At 40.2% G+C, this 23190-nt stretch overlaps 1 protein-coding gene across 2 annotated transcripts in view; it reads left to right on the top strand.

The window, feature by feature from the left end:
• LOC121509568 (neurogenic locus notch homolog protein 1-like) overlaps positions 1 to 23190 on the top strand; it is a 61822-nt gene that overhangs the window by 18431 nt on the left and 20201 nt on the right. For both annotated transcript variants that reach the window (XM_041787022.1, XM_041787023.1), the window contains exons 3-18: positions 2156 to 2418; positions 2708 to 3046; positions 6860 to 6982; positions 7097 to 7330; positions 9882 to 10037; positions 10372 to 10557; positions 11868 to 11981; positions 15634 to 15747; positions 17335 to 17568; positions 17656 to 17766; positions 18977 to 19169; positions 20885 to 21030; positions 21137 to 21250; positions 21984 to 22103; positions 22620 to 22772; positions 22878 to 23106. In XM_041787022.1, coding sequence (XP_041642956.1) covers positions 2156 to 2418; positions 2708 to 3046; positions 6860 to 6982; positions 7097 to 7330; positions 9882 to 10037; positions 10372 to 10557; positions 11868 to 11981; positions 15634 to 15747; positions 17335 to 17568; positions 17656 to 17766; positions 18977 to 19169; positions 20885 to 21030; positions 21137 to 21250; positions 21984 to 22103; positions 22620 to 22772; positions 22878 to 23106 — 2829 coding nt within the window. The remainder of the gene's footprint in view (positions 1 to 2155; positions 2419 to 2707; positions 3047 to 6859; positions 6983 to 7096; positions 7331 to 9881; positions 10038 to 10371; positions 10558 to 11867; positions 11982 to 15633; positions 15748 to 17334; positions 17569 to 17655; positions 17767 to 18976; positions 19170 to 20884; positions 21031 to 21136; positions 21251 to 21983; positions 22104 to 22619; positions 22773 to 22877; positions 23107 to 23190) is intronic.

The following is a 23190-nucleotide window of genomic DNA, read 5'->3' as shown; positions in this document are numbered from 1 at the left end:
TCGTTACCAGTTATGTAGTTTTGTCAGGGAGAGAATATTTCCCCCCTTGTGGGTCTGATTCCCCATCTGATGAAACATTTTCATCTCCGGGGAGTATACATTTTATCCCTGCCTCTGCTCGAACTGAATGCATCCCACTCTGGTCCTCTATCCTCAGCATTCACTATCTGATTGAATCTTTAATGACACATGATCAAAATTAAAGATTTATGTTCTTATACTGCGGTTTGATTGTCACAAATGGCCTGAGTTCTCACACTGGCGAGAAGAAATGGCAAGTCCATTTTACCTCCCAAAGCATCTGACTCTCACATGATTGAACCTCACCTTTGACGCTGTATTTGGATCTGAATTCAACCCTGAATGTAAATGTATAGGTCTTTAGTGTAATCTTCCTGTGTAATCTTTCTCTGTGTGCGTACATGAAAGACTGCTTACTGACTGTATCGGTATGAGTGCATGTGCATGCTCTCAGTGTGTGGCCTCTTTGTTAAACCATTCGTATCCTCAGGGGACACCCCTCAACTCCTCTCATTGTAATTGTAAATGTGTGAATCTGCGGCATATCTCCCCCCCCTCTGGGAACTTGTTTGCTGGGGTCTGAGTGGTGTTTATGACTCTGACACAACCTGTGAGAAACATCACTGGAGTTTGTCCCCCTCCTTTCCTCCGTTTCAGACATTCTGTTTTACAGCGTGAAACACATTGTCTATGGTGGTTGATGGCAGACAGATGAATGTCCTGTTTGAAGCCTAGAATCTCATGGTTGTGATACTGTGTTGTAAAAACAGCAGAAAGCACCATCATTTGTCCTTTTTGCACTACACAAAGGGGTTAACCCTTGATGAGTCTGGAGAGTTGTCTTGTGAACTCTTGAATTAGTGCTGAGCTGAAAAGACGGGACGGATGAAATAGTGTTTGGGAATTCCCTTTGACCGGTTCATTTCTTTGTAATGCCAATTTCATGAGAAACATGAATAAAGAATTGACATTTATTAGTAGACCAATATATCTGGGGAAAGGGACTGTCTTTGGCAGATCATTAGTGGTTGTATTCATGACATAATGATGAGTCTTCTCAATCTGTTGTTTGACAATGAATTACATTGTACATTTTTCCTACAGAGGGCTAGTGCCCCTGACAGCATAGCTCCCAGGTTCACAGGGACATGTCTGTAAACCTTCCACCATAATAAAGTGGCAATCCTTGGAGGGCATATGGGTCAGCTGCATAAAAAGCTAGGTGGCAGGTTCTGACCCTCAGTGGTGCATACTTGTCTTTTGGGCACAGATAGTCCCCTCTCCTGGTCTTGTTCATGAGTGAGGATAGAATGAAAATAAAATTGACAGCTGAATTGGTGCATTATCAGCTGCATTGTAGACATTGTACCAGATTGTCATGTTGAAGAGGGAGTTGAGCCAGAGAGCAGAGCTTTCAATTTACTGGTCTGTGTTTGTTCCAACCCTTACAGTTATGAATTTTGGGTAGTGACTAAAGGAATGAGCTCCTGGATAGAGGGAACTCCGTTAGGAGCTGCTGTTCCTAAACCACTAAGGCCGGCCACACACTACAGGATTTTAAGCCCAATTTGGGCCTCACCCGACAAGCGTGGGGGCGTAACCCGAGAGGAGCCTCGTCGCAAACGTCTGTTTGTCTGAGTAGTCTTCATGTGTGTGGTGTCAACATGACAGTTTTACTGCTCAAAATCGCATTGTAGCCTCCGAAAATCCCAAATTGTAAATATCAAACACATTTGATATTTACGATTCTAGGTCGTAGTGCCGCTAACGGAGTACCCACAACAACCAATGAGAGTGAACAGACCGGGTAGCATCACAGCAAGATCATATGTACTTTCACCACTCACAACCATAAACACAACTTTAACTTAATTTCAGCCAGGATTTCATCCCAAGTCTTTCCCTTGTATTATGATTTTTGCTTCACCTGTACCGTATGTGAGGACAGCCTGCTGAGGAGAGACAGCAAGACGATATCGACAGACATCCGTGTTTTTTTTTTTTTTTTTCTGAAGTCACGTGATCACGCAAGGTCATAGGCAGGTCGGCAAGAAGTTTGACTTTAATAGTGGCAGATTGCAGAAATCTTTTATCTTCACCATCCCACTCAACCTCACTTCTTGTGTTTCCTCAGGTGCCGTGAAGGATATGTAGGAAGCAGGTGCCAGTTTCCCGACCCATGTACCTCTTCACCATGCATGAACGGTGGCGCGTGTCGAGCTGTGACAAGAGGGAGCACAGTGGATTTTAACTGCACCTGCAAACTGGGCTTCACTGACCGCCGCTGTGTTACACCCATCAACAACATCTGTATCAGCTCGCCATGCCGCAATGGAGGCACCTGTGAGCTTGAGAGTCTCACAACGTTCAAGTGCCGCTGCCCACCTGGATGGTCAGGTAAACAGAAGTGTTGTATGGCAACACAGCAATTTTTTATGCAGACTTTTCTAGAAGACTCATTCTCTCAAGATGACCCCAAAGCTTTATTTTCTAGTGCTTTCTGTGAGTTCAGATTGACAGCATTGACAGGGTTTAAAAGGTTTTTCTGTAATAATTGCCTCCAATAAGATTTTTGCCCAAGCTTTATAGTACAGCAATATGTTTAAGTTGAATGAATGAATCATCTGACTGTTTGAAAATATGTTACCATAGCTTCTACATGATCTTGATTTGTCTATGCTCCTAGGTAAACTGTGCCAACAAGCCGACCCCTGTGCCTCAAACCCGTGTGCCAACGGCGGCCAGTGCTCTGCCATTGAGTCCCACTACATCTGTACTTGCTCACCTTTCTTTACTGGAAAGACCTGCAAGCAGGACATCAACGAGTGTGATGTAAACCCTTCCCCCTGTAAGAATGGTGGGGTGTGCATCAATGAAGTCGGTGGCTATCGATGCCACTGCCCACAGGAGTATACAGGGAAGCACTGCGAGAGCCGCTACTTTCCCTGCAACCCATCTCCTTGTCATAATGGCGGCACCTGCATTCAGAAGGGAGAGACCAGCTATGAATGTTCCTGTGTACCAGGTAAGCATCACATCAAGTCACCATACTAAAAGCTGCATTAGAGATGCAAGGACAGACTGTCAGACAGGGAGAGAGTGAGAAAGTACTTTATTAATCCCCAAGGGAAACAAGATGGTTATAGGCTCTTTTACCAGCGCACAAATACAAAACTAAAAAATAAACACGGTGCAAACAGAGGACTAATGTGACTGTGTTCACAATAGGAACAATAGGATAAATTTACAGTTAGGTCTTGTGTGCAGTCACCAGCACAATAATTTATAACCATATTTGTACTTGTTTGCTGTATAAAGGATAGGAAAGAGTAACATATATACATTTTAAAATACCAAGTCAGATGTATATGGCTGCTTTTCCCATGATAATAAGGTGATTTCTAAAGATCTCTGAAAATTGTCAAAAAATTGCCTGTAACGATGGGAAAATTGGGTGTGAACATGTTAGTTTTCTCCTCTCTTTTCTTCACTCATATACTTGTTTAATCTGAGATCCAAAATGCAACACTATTAATTAATTATTATGATTATTCTAATGTTGGGTTGAAGAAATTAGTGGGTCCTGAGGCTAGACCAATTGAGAACCACTGGTCTAGGATGTATTTAGAAATAGAAGCAAAAACTGGTTGGTAAATACCTCATTAAAATGTTATCCATGTATGATAATCAATTGCTCTCCTAAAGGTCTGGTAACAAAAGCGATTAAAAATTATTGTACAATTTTGTACAATTTTTTCAATTGAGGGAATGGCAAGTAGGAGACTAATGTAGTGATAGCTATTAGCTATCTGTTGTGCCATTCACTCAAAGTCAGTGTCTGTTGTCCAAGTTAAGAACTAGAAAAGGATCATTTTAAATAAGCCAGGTGGGTCAACATGGCATTTGATTAAAGATTAGTTATGAGGAAGAAAAAATATCCTTGGAATAAAATATGTGGACATATTGTCAAGTGTGTGCCCCAGCTAATTAGGTTTTAAACTGTATTCTCTTATTCTCTAAGAGTAAGTGAGTGATAACATTAAGCTACTGTCATACTGTAAAATAAGAAGAAAAGCCTTGAAAGCTGATGTGATGGACTATCACCATCATTTTGTTTATTGGACAGTGAATTAGCTGTTAGCTCACTAGCATCAGCAGTTTACCAGCTAGCTTACTGAGAAGGCAGTTAGCTCACAGTTAGCCAGCAGTTAGCAAGTTTTTAAGCTTGCTGGCTCAGGAGCTATGTTAGTTTTACTCACTTTGAAGAATAAACAAACACACTCATAGCAGTTAGCAATGTTTAAATAGAAGAATGTCAACTAAACTTCATTTTTAAAACAACGAACAATAGCAGATTAAGGCTGTGTCATAAGTCACTAAAGCTAGCATGTAAATAGTGTCTAAGTTTTAAGCTCACCAGTTACAATTAGGAGACAATTATCTGCACTTCAACAGCTGAGGTTTTCAGGTGTTTCAGTGCTTCACAAAGTTACAAAGTTTGATAAATAGCTGTCATTTTTAAGTAAACATCTCTGAATGCATGACATTGTATTTTGGAGTTGTTGCCTGCTTGCTGTTTAAATGATGATGTCATTAAAGGCAGGGCTGTTCCTGCTTATGTTGTGCCTTTGGTGTGTGTGTGTTTGTGTGTGCCTGCGCACGTGCATGCACATTTTTGTGTGTTTCTGCTTTGGTGTGTGAACAAGGCAGAGCAGGAAGGCATTGGGGCTTATCATAAGGAAATGGTCAAAGGACAACATCCTTTTCACATAGCAGAGTGAAGCAACGCTCACTGGGGCTACAGTCCTGCCTGAAGCCTCATCACCTCCATACAGACAAACTATATCTTGTTTTGTTTTCTCAGCCTTGTTCAAATTATAAGACAACTAAACTGTGTGGCAACTTTCCTGATCACTTATCCATGATATTATGAAATGTTTCTTGAGAAGTTGAAGGATAAATAAATATATGATAGGCTCAATGTTGCTATTAATCTTAAAAGTTTATAGATAGATAGATAGATAGTTTTTCAATGTGGGTCACTGTCTAATGGACACAAGCACCTGGGGTGGGCAGTATGCAGTTTACAAATGTTTTGACACTATTGCACTTATAAGCAAATGCATGAATGCTTCAAAATCTAGAAAAGCACTCAGAGAGCGCAGACCTCTGCCATTAGCCCTATCTCCCAACAGTGAAGAATCCTTTAAAAAAAAAATCCTGGATCCATCCCCATATGCCCCCACCATGGCATTCGCCAATTACTCCCTCCCTGGTGGGGTGGTAACACGGTGAGGCAAAGCATTGGCTTTGCTATGGGTGGACTGTCATGGCGGAAGCATTGCCTGCCGGTGCCAACAGATGGACAGACAGTCTCACCCATGGTCTCACCGGATGACTGAAAGTCATGGCAAAGGGTGAATATTCCTCTATTTCTCCCAGCATTGTGAGTATTCTCGCTAAAATTCGCCTGCCCGTCTCCTCGACCGGGCAGGCGTCTTTCAAACTCTATAAACTCCAAAACTTTGAATAGTAACACACCCAAAAAATGCTGCTGGGATTGAAGTTACTCATGTCCGCCATCTCCTGGTGTAAAGTGGTAACAGCGCAGACCTCCACCAGTAGCCCTATCTCCCAATAATACAGAATCCTTTAAAAAATTCCTGGATCCAGACAGTGATCCATATCACTCCCAAAATCTAATCAGTTCTTCCTTATGCCATTTCTGACATTTCCTGAAAATTTCATGAAAATCCATCCACAACTTTTTGAGTTATGTTGCAAACAAACTAAAAAACAAACTAACTAACACATCCACCAGATCACATAACCTCCTTGGCGGAGATAATAAAAACATGAGCAAAATGCTTTAAATTACACCTGGTTAAAAAAAAAAATCTTGATTGTCACTTTGTAAACTATCCCAAAAATTATTTGCTCTTGCAGAAATTTCTAATATTTCATCTAAACACATTTTATTAGAAAAAGGATATTATTTGATTTATATTCTGAAGATAAAATCAAAAAACTATTTAAAGGTGCAGTGTGTAATATTTAGCCTAGTAGCATTTAGCTTAACAAACTTGGTAAAATAAAGCAAAACATTTCTAAGATTGTCTATCTAAATAAGTGTTTAGTCATCTAAATTCAAAAATAGCTATTTTGAAAAAAACAACTCAGAATAAACCTTTAATTCATACATAGGGAGGGTCCCCTCCATGGATGCTGCCATCTTGGATTTTTACATGTTTCCATGGTAACATAGAGGAAAAAAGGAAAAAAAGGATAACTAAAGTTATTGTATTGTTTTGTATTCACATTACACACATTAAATTCAACTGGTTGCCACAGTTTCCAGCAGAGAAATGCAATCAAGGACCCACTTCTAGATGTTGATATTCAGTTTTACAAAATGCACCTTTAAGAAGCACCACAAACTCTATTTATCATGAAAATAAACAAAATAGTTTCCCAGCAGTGGCAGAAATTACTTCAATCTGTTTTGATTTTTACTGTAAATTACCCATTATGCCACATGTACAGTCCAGCAGTTGCCTCTTGTGTAACTAAACGGCGGAGGGAATGTTATTACATGGTGAGGTTGCCACAGACCTCAAAGAGGGTACAGCTGCCTCTCTGTTGGAGGAAAGAGACAGTTGACCACATTTAACTGTAGACAAGTTTCAGTCCCGTTTTTTCAAGGGCTTTTTCAAATAAGGAGAACTGAGCTACTGAAATGTGTAATTTTTCTCCTTAAAGAAATTGCACAGTGAAAGAAAACAATAGAATAGTTACACTTAACCTGAAATTTTAATCTACATTTTTCTCTTGGTTTTAGGTTTTACAGGCAAAAACTGCAACCACAACATTGATGACTGTCCAGGTCATGAGTGCCAAAACGGAGGGACATGTGTGGATGGCGTCAACACATACAACTGCCAGTGTAAACCAGAATTTACAGGTTTGTGTATCAGTTTCACATATTTAAAATAACAATTAAATGCCACGTAATTATGTTTTCAGTTTCTTTGGGAATAGAAAGTATTACTTTTTATAACCTCTCCTCCCCTTACAGGTCAGCTCTGCACAGAGGATGTAGATGAATGCCAGCTGATGCCCAACGCCTGCCAAAACGGTGGAACCTGCCACAATACTTATGGCAGCTACCAGTGCGTGTGTGTGAACGGCTGGACAGGAGACGACTGCAGCGAGAACATCGATGACTGTGCCAGTGCTGCGTGCCACCATGGATCCACCTGTCATGACCGTGTTGCTTCCTTTTACTGCGAATGCCCCAAAGGACGTACAGGTACTTACATTTGTGCAACTTTGAGATTATTCTGTCTACATACAGTTGCAAGAAAAAGTATGTGAACCCTTTGGGATTTCTTGGATTTCTGCATAAATTGTTCATAAAATGTGTTCTGATCTTCATCTAAGTCACAACAATAGACAAACACAGTCTGCTGAAACTAATACCGCACAAAAATTATACATTTTCATGTTTTTATTGAACAAAACATGTAAACATTCACAGTACAGGGTGGAAAAGGAATGTGAACCTTTGGATTTAATAACAGGTTGATAACCTCAACCAAACGTTTCCTGTAGTTGCAGATCAGACCTGCACAATGGTCAGGAGGAATTTTAGACCATTCCTCTTTACAAAACGGTTTCAGTTCAGCAATATTATTGGGATGTCTGGTGTGAATTGCTCTCTTGAGGTCATGCCACAGCATCTCAATCAGGTTGAGGTCAGGACTCTGACTGGGCCACTCCAGAAAGCATATTTTCTTCTGTTGAAGCCATTCTGTTGTTGATTTACTTCTGTGCTTTGGGTCGTTGTCCTGTTGCATCACCCATCCTCTGTTTGGCTTCAGTTGGCAGACAGATGGTCTTAAGTTTTCCTGCAAAATGTCTTGATATACTTGGGAATTCATTTTTCAGTCAATGACAGCAATTCGTCCAGGCCCTGAGGCAGCAAAGCAGCCCCAAACCATCATGGCCTTTCCACCATATTTCACAGTTGGGATGAGGTTTTGATGTTGGTGTGCTGTGCCTTTTTTTCTCCACACATAGCGTTGTGTGTTCCTTCCAAACAACTCAATTTTGCTTTCATCTGTCCACAGACTATTTTGCCAGTATTGCTATGGAACATCCAGATGCTCTCTTGCAAACTTCAAATGTCCAGCAATGTTTTTTTCTGACAGCAGTGGCTTCCTCTGTGGTGTCCTCCCATGAACTCCATTCTTGTTTAATGTTTTACTTATTATAGATTTGTCAACACAAATGTTAGCATGTGCCAGAGATTTCTGTAAGTCTTTAGCTGACACTCTAGGATTCTTCTTCACCTCACTGAGCATTCTGCGCTGTGCTCTTGCAGTCATCTTTACAGGATGATCATGCCTAGGGAGAGTAGCAACAGTGCTGAACTTTCTCCATTTGTAGACAATCTGTCTTACCGTGGACATATGAACATCAAGGCTTTTAGAGATACTTTTGTAACTGTTTCAAGCTTCATGCAAGTCAACAATTCTTGATCGTTGGTCTTCTGAGAGCTCTTTTGTGCCAGGCATGCTTCACATCAGGCAATGCTTCTTGAGAACAGCAAACTCAAAACTGGTGTGTGTTTTTTATAGGGCAGGGCAGCTTTAACCAACACATCCAATCTCATGACATTGATTGGACTACAGGTTGGCTGAGTCCTGGCCCCAATTAGCTCTTGGAGAAGTCATTAGCCTAGGGGTTCACATGCTTTTTCCACCCTGCACTGTGAATGTTTACATGTTTTGTTCAATAAAAACATGAAAAAATATCATTATTTGTGCGGTATTAGTTTAAGCAGACTGTGTTTGTCTATTGTTGTGACTAAGATGAAGATCAGAACACATTTTATGACCAATTTATGCAGAAATCCAAGAAATCCCAAAGGGTTCACATACTTTTTCTTGCAACTGCATCTATATATCTAATCTAAATGCTTGTCAGTGAGTGTTTTTATGTGGATTTGAACAGCCTTTAAGCTTAAATAATGGTGAATAGTTGTTTGGGGTTTTTAGCAAAGTGACACATTTTTTAAGGTATCTTTGGGCCTTTTACACCTTTTTTTGGAGAGGAGGACAGTGGATACAGTGGGAAACAGGGATAAAAAAAAGTCCCTTGAACCTGGGCCGTCCACGTACCTGGGGCACGACCTAACTACTAGGTCATCTGCGCCCCAAGTGACACATGATTAATAAATTGTTGCTGTAAATTCTGCCCTTCTTGAAGATATTGCATTTCCCCATGTGACGCTATAAAGCTGACATCTTTTGAAAATAGAAAGGACTGTGGCTTTGAGTTTGAAGTTATTGGCTCATAGAATTGCAGTAGTATTACCGGAGTAGCAGGCAGAAGAATAGACCCAACAAAGTTTTAAAAAGTACATAATTATACTCTTTTACGTTTTCCATGCACTATTATGAAATACTTTTGGAATAAGATTAAAACTGAATTAACAGAAAAAGGGTCCTTCACCCTTGAAACTTGCGACCGTGTACCCACAATGCAACTCACTGACTGACAGCTTGGGCATAGATTCTGGTGTGTTATGAATAATGTGGTTGTTGGTTTGAGTCGCTAGCCGAAGGACTAGATAAGAAACCTTCAACACACTCTCCAACAATAGTTTCTTTGACTTTTTGTTTTCTCAAGGTATTTACTGTATGTGTGGCTCCTACTTGAGCCACAGAAGTCTTTATACTGTTTTTCCAAACATTCTTGTAATCCTTGATATGTAAAGTTCTGTTTTTCCTGTAGGAATAAATGAAAAATTTTCTCCTTCAAGTATATTTAACTCCAGCTTTTCAACTGTGTACCAGGACTGCTATGCCAGCTGGATGATGCCTGCATCAGCAACCCTTGTCAGAAAGGCTCCAACTGTGACACCAACCCAGTCACAGGAAATCACTTCTGTACCTGCCCATCAGGATACTTTGGAGCTTCCTGTGACCAGGATATGGACGAGTGCTCACTTGGTAAAAAAAAACCCAAAACAAATCATACAAAACCCTCTTCAACTTTCAGATAATATTGTCAAAAAAACTTATAACTATCACAGATGAATTTCTAATACTTTAAACTTTTAAACTGATACTTTTATATCCGATCCCTCCATAACCACTGTAAATAACACAAATGGAGATGTTATTCCAGCAGTTAATTAGAGATGAAACTTGAGTTTGGCTTCATCAAACACAACAAACCACCTTAACTCTGTCATGTCATTTCAGCCACATTTTTCCATCATATGCCCTCTACATATATTTATATATTTACAAATTATATGATCAGAATTTTCTATTAAAACAGGTTCCAACCCCTGTGAGCATGGAGGCAAATGTATCAACACCAAAGGTTCATTCCAGTGTAAGTGCCAGCAGGGTTATGTGGGGCCACGCTGTGAGCTGGACATCAATGAGTGCATGTCCAACCCTTGTCTGAATGAAGCCACCTGTTTGGATCGAATCGGAGCCTTTCACTGCATCTGCATGCCAGGTAAGATTTTTTTTTTAGAAGGGTTTTACAATACAGGTATGCCAGAGAAGACGACAAGAAGGTCCTGAAAAAGAGTGGACATTTAAATTTTGGGAAACTAGTGTTGATGTTGAATGTAAGGTTCATGGTGAGGGTTAAAGAGAAGTCACATTGTCTCAAGTTCACGCACTGGTTCTAATCAAGAAGTGTTGGGGGACCTTATATCAGAGTCTGATTAGGGCCTCACTTTGGCCAGGGGCGGCCCTGTATAGCTATTAAAAAAATGAGACAAATGCTGTAATCGATTTTATGGAACATAAACATTTCTCAGTGTCTTTCTCCTTTATTAAATTTTGAGATATCCTTCAGTTTGTTCCAAAATGTCTCCAGAAATTTGCTTGTGTTTTTCCTTTTGATCAGGAATCAGAAGTTTTGGGAAAACTTTGGCACGCACTTTTGTCATGCTCAAATTTTCATGCAAAATTTGCCAAACTGTCTCTTTATCCAGGGAGACCATTTCTGCTATCATTCACCCAGAACGTTCATCATCTTGAACATCCTCTCTGCCGTCAAAAAATCTTTTGTGCTACATGTGCATGTGACATGCAGAGTCCCCCATACACCTCAGTTAATGTACAAAAAGATTCAGCTGCAGTTGTGTTCATTTTCACCTAAAAGTTTAAATTAAAACATTGCATAACTTTTAAGTTAATCATTTTCTGACGCCTTAGCAAAAACATGTGCACTTCAGTCATTAGCAAGCAGTGAACTAAAGACGTCACTTACTGGAAACTTACAGAAGTTGTGCAAATACCCAACCTATGATATATAACACTCAGTGTGACTGTAAACCACGTGGTTTTATCCCACAAGCACGGTCTCGTTATTCACAAAATCAAAACATACTTGCTTAATCTGCAACATTTTAAGAAAACTGGACTTTTAATTTGATAAAACAAGCCATTTTAAAGATGAAGCAGATTATTATGAAACTGATTGAAATGAATGCTGATGTCTGTTTACTTGCTAAAAAAGTGAGTGTGGCAATCAAGCTGCAAGATTGATCTTCTTTATTGTTGTTTTAATGCTCATTGCTCACCAAAAGTTCCTCACAGATGCTTTAACATAAATGACAACAGCCATTTTTACTATGCTTTTATCAACAGATTATTAACATAATTGTTGACTGCAGTCCTCCTGTTATTTATGAGCATCTATGAATAGTTTCAACCTTTAAAAGTGTTAAATGCCAGCAGTGTGAAAATGTTTCTCACTGTGTCTCTCTCTAACCAATCCATCTCCCTCCTGGTCCTCCCTTGCTAATTGGCCAGGTTACGAGGGGGAGTTCTGTGAGATCGATACAGACGAGTGCGCCATCAGCCCCTGCCTGAACAACGGCAAGTGTATCGACAAGATCAACGCCTTCCACTGCCAGTGCCCCACAGGTGAGGCTTCTGTAACACTGCAGAGGGAGGAAAGGAGGGAGAGGTGGGGGGAGGAGGGAGGGAGGGAGCGGGAGGAGGCGTGGGGCCAGGGGGCACAGGGGTCGATCTCTCTCTCTGCACACTCTGTCTCTCTCGTTCACTCAAACACAAACACACACAAACACCTTTCTGGACGGGCACTAATCCCAGCCCTGAGGCAGGCTTACACAGGCCCGGGTAGCCCCGAACGAACGCAGCAGTTGAGGTGGAGAGGAAGAAAAAATCTATAGGGAAGGGCTTGAGGAAGTTTAAACTTTTAAACAAGTTTTATTTCTTTGAGAAGTCTGATGAGTTAGCAGAAACTTGTGGATCTAAACAATAAAAGAGGATAGAAGTAAAGAGCTCAGGGAGAAATAATAACAGCTCTAAATATTGGCAATTTCTTTTTAATGCTGGTGAATAATAAGGTAGCCTTTTGGACTGTTTTGAGTGCAGTTAGTTGCTTTTTCTTCCTTCCCTTTTCAAGAAATGCCATTGGAGTTGCACTATTTATACAGGAGGTATTGATGTTTTGTTCAGAAAAGCAGGAATGCAACTATTGAAGTTGGAAAAGCAAGAAATGAAGAAAGCAAAGGAGGGATCTTCAAACTCTTCAACCTGTTTTTGTGTTTTGCATTCTTTCATTGGGATCACTGAGGTGGAGGTAATTTTTTTTCTTCTCGGGGGTGAAAATAGTGAAGTTCAGAGACGGGTGGATCAAAGGCGGCCTGGGTGGAGAGAAGCAGGATTCCTCCAGTTGAGAGAGAAAAGAAAGGAAGAAGGAAAGACAGAAAGAGAGTTAGAAAAAGGGAAACAAAGAACGAAAGAGACACCCAACATAGATGCTTTAGTCCTAATAGAAAGGAAGTACAAGAGTGAACACAGGAGCTTAACACCTCAGAGAAGTCTGTGTGTGACAGTGAGAGGGTTATGTGAGGAAGCAGCACAAGTGGTGGCAGTGAAAGTGCTTTTTTAAGGAGGGGTAAGGGTAGGAGGGGGGTTGAGACGCACAAACCGTTATGCTGAAGCAGGAAGGGAGGGGTAAAAAAAAAAAGGGAAGGGGTTTTAACCGCCCTGCTTGAGATGTAAATTTGTCCCTGTTGCGAGCCAGGCCTGAGGCGAGGGTCCCCTCTTATTATTTCTGTACATGGAATAGCCATGGAAACCCCACTGAGAGCCATTGAAATGTCTGATTCCTGCAGTCTGGGGATAAATCCCTCTTTGGCTGCTGAGGTGCATGATGATGTGTGCGAGTGCGTGTGCACACATTTTGGCTTTGACTATTGTTCAGCTATGCATGTGTGTGCATCTATATGAAAAATTCTTTCGCATAGTAATTTGGCTGTTTGATTCAGTCAGGAAGGTTGTTTTTAACACTGAATTTCTGCACTAATAGTCTCGTCGACATCTTTCTCACTTTTAAACACTAACAGGGATGATACTGATATCAGGGGACTAATAATCAGGGAATCATTCCTTTTTTTGAGATACAAGTTCATCCTTTATGATATAGATGAGGCTAGGGATCAGATCAAAATCTCATCAACAATATACAGTATTATTAGCCCACAATAAAATTGTATTACTTTGTAATGAGCTGCTTATATATCACGGGCCCCGGGCCAAAATCTCATATCTCCATAATCTTCACTTTTCAAGGAAGGAAAATAAAACATTTTTTCTACAATAATTAACTTTGAATAGTGATAGTCAGCATCTTTTTCACCCTTTATATTGCTTTAAAATCTGTTGAAATGCACTGACAGTTGTAAAAGGTGACCAATAACGCAGAGTTGATGATAAAAATGGAGATGCGAGGTTTTGGCCTGATCCCAGCAATATGTAAATAACTAATACTAGTAACTCACAGGGCAACATTTCTTAATTAGATTAGTTTTAAGCCAATTTCAAAACATCATGAGGTCACTGGGTTGTGAAAAAATAAGATTAAATTTTATTGTTATACCACAGGGTCAAGTGCGGGAAATAGATTTTTAATGGAATTGGAGTAAGTTTTAACTTACAACAAATGCACCTAAATCCATTCTGTACACTTTGAAACATAAAAAAATAAAAATAAAGGATGGCGTATATAAGTGTTATTTTAAACACACATATCCATGAATAAGTGATTTTTAAAGTAAGTGTTTACCCTTTTTTGGCGAATGAGCCTTAAAAGATTTGTTGAAAGAAAAGAGTCCTTATCGGCACTCTCAAAGTTTTTCTTGAACTGTCAACCTGAAGCATGCAGTTTTAGTATTGGAAAGCCGATCTCTAAAGCTTTAAATCTACTTTAAGGAGTTTTTAGCTGGTTATATAACAGGCTGAAATTAATTCTGATGCCTCAACAAAAGCAAGGCAGACTATCAGGAAGAAGATTGATTATTTCTCTGCAGTTATTTTTACATGCCTGTCAAGCCTGCTAGAGTGCTGGTGTTGAACAAGGCAACAGAAAGCACATTACAGAGAAGCCTTTTCAGTTGTTACCATATCAAATATTCATTGGGAATTGCCCAAAGAGGGTTAATTTTATTCAAAGAAAACACTTCTTCACAAGTAAAGGCCAAGTTCATCCTCATCCTGCTTTGTCCACAGGGGGCGCCAAAGTGAACACAGCCGGAAAGTTCTTGCAGGAGCTTTAAGTTCATTTCATATTTTACATAAATTAGGCCTGTGATTATGACTTATAAATTATTTAGCACATTATTACATGATTATCAGCCTTTTATCTTAACAAGGCCCTGATATTGTTCATACTTCCAGCAGAGTCAGAAAACAGTGAATGGTTTCAGTAAAGCCCGCTGGGAAAAATCAGCTCGGCCGCCAGACACACAAATACTTCCTCACCGGATTAGCTGCTACTGAGTCTGTCTTTTTAGCTTAAACCACCTGTGTGTTCCTGCTGCGGTGAGGCGGAGGGCCAGGGGGTGAGGGGGGACTTTATCTCTTCATCAAACAACATCGCACTATGAGTTCTTGGACTGTACTATCATGTGACTGAAAGGGGGAGAGGAGAAATGATCAGAGATGAGAATAACTTCAGGGAAAAGGAGAAATCCTGCTGACTGATTTTGAATGACAAGGAGGTTGAATAGTGGAGGGTCTAAGGTCAAGCTGGGCCTTTTAAGAGGCGGGCAGGGAGCGGAGGGGGATGTGGAGGAGAGGGTGAGAGCAAGACGGGAGAATGCACATTGTGATGGAAAAGTTTTCAGGGACAAAAGAGGCAACGGGCTCAGTTTGGCGTTGCGTTGAGTAGACAGGCTCTCCTTTGTCTCTCACCCCTTGGTCAGGAGGCCTCGCAACTTTCATTCTTCCCTCATTTCTTTCCCTCTCTCCCTCCCTCCCCCTTGCTTTAAACGAATTGGTCCCCCCCTCTCCTCCCTCCCCCTTTGGGTTTGCCCTGAAAAGAAGTGAAAGGGAAAATAGAGAGTTTGTAGTGTTGCACAGTTGTTAATTAACATGCAGATTTGTGATTTGCTGAGAGCCCTTATAGTACGAGGCTCAGGATTATAAGTGGGGCTGGATTGAAATGGTGAAAACACAGTATCCATGTCTGTACACACACTAACGGTCACACAAACACACTCCTTCATGCTCTCATGCACACAGTAACACCCTCTTGTTGTTTTTCCAGGCTTCACTGGGAACCTTTGCCAGATAGACATCGACGAGTGTTCCAGCACGCCGTGCAAAAATGGCGCCAAGTGCACAGACGGGCCCAACAAGTACACCTGCGAGTGCACTGAAGGTACAGATTTTTTTATGGATTTTTTTTTTATACTTAGTCAGTGCAATGGTAAAAAAGGAAAAGAGGGATATTTTTAAAGATTTAATTACATCCTGGAAAATGTAGATTCTTGTGAGGAGATGAGGAGACTGGAGAAAAATACAAAAATCAATGCGATTTGTTAGAATTAAGCAGCACATTGGTAACTCCACAGAATCTGCCTGTTAAGCCCTCACATTTTCAACCCACATGGTCAGAATGGAGCCTTAAATAAACCTGAAGAGGCACAGAAACATTTCTTCTTCCATAAGAGTCTGTGGTGTGGGATGATTCAGCAGGTTGCATTTTAACAGGCAAATATCAGATTGCCTAAATCAGTGTTACTCAACCAAAGCGCCAAACTGTTAAAAAATACCTTTGCAAGAGCCACAGTATATGTGGTGAAAAGTGGCAAAAATTGGTTAAAGTGGGGATAAATTAGGTAAATTTGTGAAATGGTCAAGATGCAACAAAGAAGTGGCAAAAATGGGTGAAAATTGGATAAAATTTGGGGGGTAAGGTGGAAAAAACTGATTAAAAAAGTAGTTACAGGTGGTAAAAATGGTCAAAAACTGTAAAATGTGGCAAAAATTAGAAACTAAAATGGGCAAAAGTGGCATTCAATTGCAAAGGGCAGCTTAAATGTGCAAGAGGGGCAAAAATGGCAAAAAGGGGGGAAAAATGAAAATAAAAGCAAGCTAAACAAGGCAAAACTGGTGATAATGGCAAAAATTGAACAAGTTAGAGGTGGCAAAATTGGTCAAAAAACTGTCAAAATGTAGCAAAAAATATGTGAAAATGGACTAAAATAGACAAAAGTGGCAAAAATGGGGGAAAAGTGGCATTCAATGGAAAAAGGCAGCTTTAATGGGTTACAGGGGGCAAAACATGGCAAAACAGTGGAAAACATCAAAATCCATCCATAACTTTTTGAGTTATGTTGCTAACAAACTAACAATCAAACAAATAAACTAACTAACAAACCCTGCAGATACATAACCTCCTTGGCTGAGGTAGAAATTGCAAATAACAAAAAGCAGGACATAAAAGAGAAAAACTAGAGAAAAGGGGCAAAAGAAGTGGCAAACTTGGACTTAAAAAGCTGTAAAAACAGATTGAAAGTGGCAAACAAAAAAGGGAGAAAAATTGCAAATAAGGGCAATGGAAATATACAAACAAAAAAATAAAAGTGGACAATTTAAGCCAACTGTACAGGAGTTGGGGAAAAACTGATTAATGTTAATTGCCATGTATAATTTCTGAGGTTAAAGTTGACCTTTTTCAAAGGTTTTCTGGGGGGGAAATATTTCAAATAAAGACATAAAAGAGCCACAAATCATCACAAAAGGGCCACATGTGGCTCAAGAGCCAAGCGATGAGTATCACTGGCCTAAATAAACATGTCAGGAAAGTTTCTTGGTGTCTGTTAAAAACAGAAATAGGTTAAAGCTTTAAAGTCCTGCAGAAAATAGATAAAAGTTTGAAATGATGAAAAGAGATTAACTAGTTAAACATCACTATTCCTAATTCAGAAAGACATAACATGATAGAAATGAACTCTATTTCCAGGTTACTCTGGGAGGCACTGTGAGACAGACATCAACGAATGCTTCTCAGATCCATGCCATTATGGCACCTGCATCGACGGCCTGGCCTCCTTCAGCTGTCACTGCCACCCAGGATACACGGGCAGGCTGTGTGAGACCAACATCAATGAGTGTCTGAGCCAGCCTTGCAGGAATGGAGGCACCTGCCAGGACCGGGAGAACTCCTATATCTGCAGCTGCCCCAAGGGAACCACTGGTAACCAACACCTCATGTATAAAGTTAAATGTTTTAAAGTATTATTTTCTTGATGTTTAAAGGTAATTTGAAGTAATTTTCTGACAGGGATCAACTGTGAAATCAACATCGACGACTGCAAGAGCAATCCCTGTGACTATGGGACTTGCATTGACAAGATCAATGGCTATGAATGTGCCTGTGAGCCAGGTTACACAGGTAAGAAAAGTGTGCTTTTTTCCAAATTTCTTTCTACAAAAGATAAAATAAGGGATTGGAAAATTGTCCTGCCATGCAATCAAAAAGACAGGGATTTAGGGAAGTCTTGGGTTCATATACATTTGCAGGCTCAGCTGTTAAATTAATATAAAATCAATTAAAAACATGCCTGCTGTCTCAGGTGACCAGTAAAATAAATCAGCGTTTTAGGTGTAGGATTAGAGGATCGAACGTATGGACAGAGAAGTGTGGGTCTAGATGGGGAGGGTGACAGATGGCGAGCGAGTGAGCATGCTCCTCTGAGGCTCGACCGGTGTCACTTTCCAGCTCCACCCTGTCCCCAAACCTGCTGCTGCTTAAACATGCAAGCTGCCCTCCCACACATAGAGGCGACACACACTCAGGCACACACGGTCACCTGGGATTTGGGCAGGAGAAAAGATTCCCTGAAAGATTTCTGAAAGTTGAGCTGTTAAAAGCTTGAAAGCCGGTCCCTGCTTTAAAGCTAAATGGGCTGCCTTTATGTTATGCATGGCACCCGGCTGAATGGCGTCAACGCTTCAAGTGGCCGACAAAGGGGGACTTTAAACCCCCCATGTTTCTGGAAATTGATACATTCACCACTGAGATATAGTTCATTGTGTAGTGGCTTTGTCTGGGGCAGCATGAGTTGGCATTGTGTGTATTAAAATAATTCTTCAGAGTGCAAGTACGCTGTGTTGACAGATGTTTATGAATTAATGAAGTTACTTTGGTGTTATTGTACTGCCTATACTCTAATAAAGGTATCAAGTGACGTGATTACATCTTCTATTTGTATAGTTTAATACTCAGATGAACTATAGGTGGTATAACTTGATTCACTTGTTAAAGGCTCTTTGCACACACACATACACACACACACACAAACGATCATCATGTCAGAGATTGCAAATTCTGACACATGCCTTCAACATAAAAAATTAAAGATCAAGTCAAAAACCCCTCATGTCAGTTCAGTCCACAGTAAAAAAGAAATCTTTTGTTGGTTTAGAATAAAGGATGCTTGTCTTAGTTTTTTCTTGCATTTCCTCTTGTTTTCTCCCCTAATGTGTTAACCCAGCAAAATACGCTGCAGGAGCCACATTTTTCAATAGAGCAGTCAATCATGGCATTATGAGTATATCTCTATTTGTTTGTTTTATAGTAAAGTAAGTTCCCTCTTCTTTAGGTACCATGTGTAACATCAACATCGATGAGTGCGCTATCAACCCCTGCCATAATGGTGGAACCTGTATCGATGGCATCAACGGCTTCACCTGTGTGTGTCCGGAAGGTTACCATGACACCATCTGCCTCTCCCAGGTCAATGAGTGCCTCAGCAATCCCTGTATCCACGGTCACTGTGAAGACAAGATCAATGGGTATGTACGCAACACAAAAAACTACTGTTGATTCTTCTTTGTTGCATTTAATTAGCTTGACAAATTTTACTAAGTTTGAAAGAAATAAAGAAAGATCTGCTTAAGTCACACTGTAAAATACGTTTTTAGCCATTTTCAGTCAGAGACGCATCAGATTTTGGGCATTAATTCTCAATTGAGTTTAAATTTGCAAGGATGCATTTAAATAACAAACCTTAAGAAACATCTTGTAAGGACTGTTTGTTACATATAGATTTCCAATTTGAGGGTGAGTAATGTGACAGTGCTGAAGCACAATACTATACTTGAAACCTAAAGCATACGTGGAGAAGAGCTGAAGAGTTATTGAGCTTTTAGCATCTTAACAGAGTTTGTGAACTTTGATTAAGCTAGTCACCTTTTGCAGCAATTTTCTTGTCTTGCTGTAAATGACAAATCAGATAAGTATACTTTCAAAAACATCAAAAACTGGCACGTTGGTGGTGGAGTGGTTGGGGCGCGCGCCATGTGCGCAGGCGACCCAGGTTCGAGTCCGGCCCGTGGCGCTGTTTCCTGCATGTCTCTCCCCGCTCTCTTCCCTGTTTCCGACTCTATCAACTGTCCTATCTAATAAAAAAATAAAAAAAGGCAAAGAGGCCAAAAATAAATCTAAATATATATATATATATATATATATATATATATCAAAAACTGTTTTTTGTTTTTGTTTTTTCCCAAAAAGAGCAACATTTCCAGGAACATAAAATCTGACGTATAATGCATAGACAAGTACTAAGTCCTGCAGATATCTAATGACTTATTTACACCTGAAGAAAGTAATTTTAAAATGTTTTCAATTGGATCCAAGTAAAACAGACAAGTTAGATTGCAGTATTTGGCCTCCTAGATCAACATTTTACTGCTATCTGTTCTATATTAATTTGAATATGCTAACAATATTTTAGGTGTAGCACACCACATAGTATAACATTTTTAAAGTCCCTGTAAAGTGAAATCCAAAATGTGTGTCTTAACATACTAGAAATGTTGTTATATGGTTGCTGTAAACATGTAAAAAACACTGAGATCCACATGTGACTGAATTTTTGATTTTGACTGTTAGAAGGTTGTTAACCTCTTTCCTAGCTTGGTTTTATTTGACTCAGGGCAAACATATCATCCCATGACATCAACTAGAAGTTAGCGGCCAGCTACATGCTGTGTTTTTGTTCATTGTGAGGTAAATTTCCCAAATCTATCACTCACTGTGGGCCACAGATCCTAAAAAGTATTAAAACAGAGAGATTTGTACCAGAAAACAGTAAATTTCATCACAAATTTCTGTCCCTGCTCTGGCACAGAGCCAGACAGCTGCACTCTAATCAGAGGCTTCTTTTTTTTATTTGAGAGGATCGTATTTCTCGTGAGTGGGTGGGGTTTTGGCTAATTCAACAGACAAGATCACAGCATTGGAGAGCAGGTTTTACTGCCTCGTTTCTCGAGATTTTGAAGCTTAATTTTATTAATTTAGAAATGTTCATGACTGAAGTTTGGCCTTGTGGGTCATAACACAGTGGTCTGTCATACAACAAACCTAAAATAAAGATTTTTTTTAATCACTTTACAGCGAATTTAAAGCACAATGTTCTCTTTTAAACAGTAACTTAAGTCTGTCAGACAAAATGCTTCTACAGAGATTTATGACTGAGATTTTCATTCAAACTTCTCTCTGTCAGCTATAAATGCCTTTGTGATTCTGGCTGGAGTGGCAAAAATTGCGACATCAACAACAATGAGTGTGAATCCAATCCCTGCATGAACGGAGGCACCTGCAAGGACATGACCAGCGGATACGTTTGCACCTGTTGCATGGGCTTCACCGGTCAGTTTACGTCTTGTGTGGCCATAATTTAGCTTCACTTCCCTAACCACTTGACTGTTGGCCTTAAACTGATGACTATTTGATTAATTTTCTGTCTCAACTGCAGGACCAAACTGCCAGACCAACATCAACGAATGTGCCTCCAACCCCTGCCTCAACCAGGGGACTTGCATTGATGATGTCGCAGGCTACAAGTGCAACTGCATCCTGCCTTACACGGGTATGAAAACATTACTGGAAATGGTTTAGACGTACCCATGGGTTGGGCTGATGCTCTGGAATTTTCTTGACATGAACATTTTTTTTTCCACAGCTCACGTCCTGTAAGTTATTGTCAAAGAGGAAAAATATGCGACGGATGAAATAACTGTCAAGTAAAGTTCAGCAACAAGACTTCCTTTAGGCTAAAAGACACCAAACCTTTGACTCACTCTACTCCTCTGAGATACATGAACATCACTGATAAGAGGGCTGGAAAATATTTTCCTGTCATCTAACAAATTATTTAACAAAACAGATAGTGATAGAAAGGCTGAGGGCAAATTTTCTTGGATACGTGGAGTTGTCTTTTTGGAAAATCCACAGGTCTTTGAATAATAAAAGGCTTTTTCTCTGCCGGGGTGGGAACAGGGTGTTTGACACATTTCCTGTTTGCCTGCTTCCTGTCTCACAGAAAAGCAAATGGCTTCACAATGGCCGGAAAATGGTGCCGGCTTCCTGTATGAGCCGGGCGTTGTGGAAACAGATAGGGAAATGTCTCCGCAGGCCTCTGAAACTGACAGAGTCTGGCTAAAATCTTCTGATAGCACTGATTGAAAGATGATACTCTGTCCATTTAGTTTGGGTTATCTCCAAGTTCATGACTCCTGCATGATGTCACACTGTGCTTAAAGACTCTTCGCTGTATTAAAGATATTCTTTAATGGGCCTGAGCTTGTGTTTGTGTGTTATAGGAGAGAACTGTGAGACCTTGATGGCACCATGCAGCTCCAAACCCTGTAAGCATGGAGGAGTTTGTCAGGAGTCAGGGGACTATCAGAGCTTCTCCTGTGTCTGTCCTGAAGGATGGCAAGGTAAACAATAATGTCCCCGTGTTCTAAAGGGACTTTTTTTTTGTTACTGTCAGCACAGGTTTCACACAGTTTTGCCACTGATCCAAACAAAGTGGAGTCCATTTCAAAGCATTAGCCTCCCTTTTATGGTTGTCACATGTAAATTTAAGTTTTTCTTATCAGAAATTTGAATATTCATATCAGGATTTGGAAGTCTTTATTTTCAAAGTTTTTAATGGGTTTAGAGTTGAGCTTTTGCATCCATCATAACCATACTCCCTTGGAAAATGGTAGTTTTATTCTGGAATAGACCAAACAGTGAATTTCTGTGATTGCCTGTATATTTGGCTAAGATGATGGACTTGATTTCCTTCATCTTTGGGTTTAAAAATCCTTTTCTTAAGTAGTAACTAGGATCCCTTTTTTTTTCTTCTCCACCTAATTAAAAATAATTCCACTTCCCATCCTGTTATCCATATTTCTGTTTTAATGCAAACATTCAAAGAGTAAACTGTCTGCCTTTTCCACCCTTCCAAGGCCAAACATGTGAGGTCGATATCAAAGAGTGTGTGAAGAATCCCTGTCTCAATGGAGCAACCTGTCAAAACACTTTGGGCAGTTACCGCTGTGGATGTAAACCAGGCTACAGTGGACGCAACTGTGAAACCAACATCGATGACTGCAAACCAAGTATGAGTTTCAGACTTTACTGTTTTTTGATTGACGCTGTAAACAAACCAAAAGCAACTTCAACTTCAACAAAATCTAAGTCTCAACAATATTTTTTCTACCCAGATCCCTGCAGTAATGGAGGCCTCTGCAAGGACCAGGTTAACGGCTTCCTATGCACTTGTCTGCCTGGCTTTCGGGGGACAAAATGCGAAGAGGACATCAATGAGTGTGAGAGCAACCCTTGTAAGAATGGAGCAAATTGCACTGACTGTGTCAACAGCTACACCTGCACCTGTCCGGCTGGCTTCAGTGGGATCCACTGTGAAAACAACACTCCTGACTGCACTGAGAGGTACAGAAATTACAGATAGTAAAGTCCCACTTAACAATTAATAAGTATCAAGAGCTTAGGATTAAGTGCTCAAACCCTACAACT

This window comes from Cheilinus undulatus, linkage group 5, assembly GCF_018320785.1.
Source record: "Cheilinus undulatus linkage group 5, ASM1832078v1, whole genome shotgun sequence".
In the NCBI taxonomy this organism is placed as follows: domain Eukaryota; kingdom Metazoa; phylum Chordata; class Actinopteri; order Labriformes; family Labridae; genus Cheilinus; species Cheilinus undulatus.
This window is presented reverse-complemented; position numbering and strand designations above follow the sequence as displayed.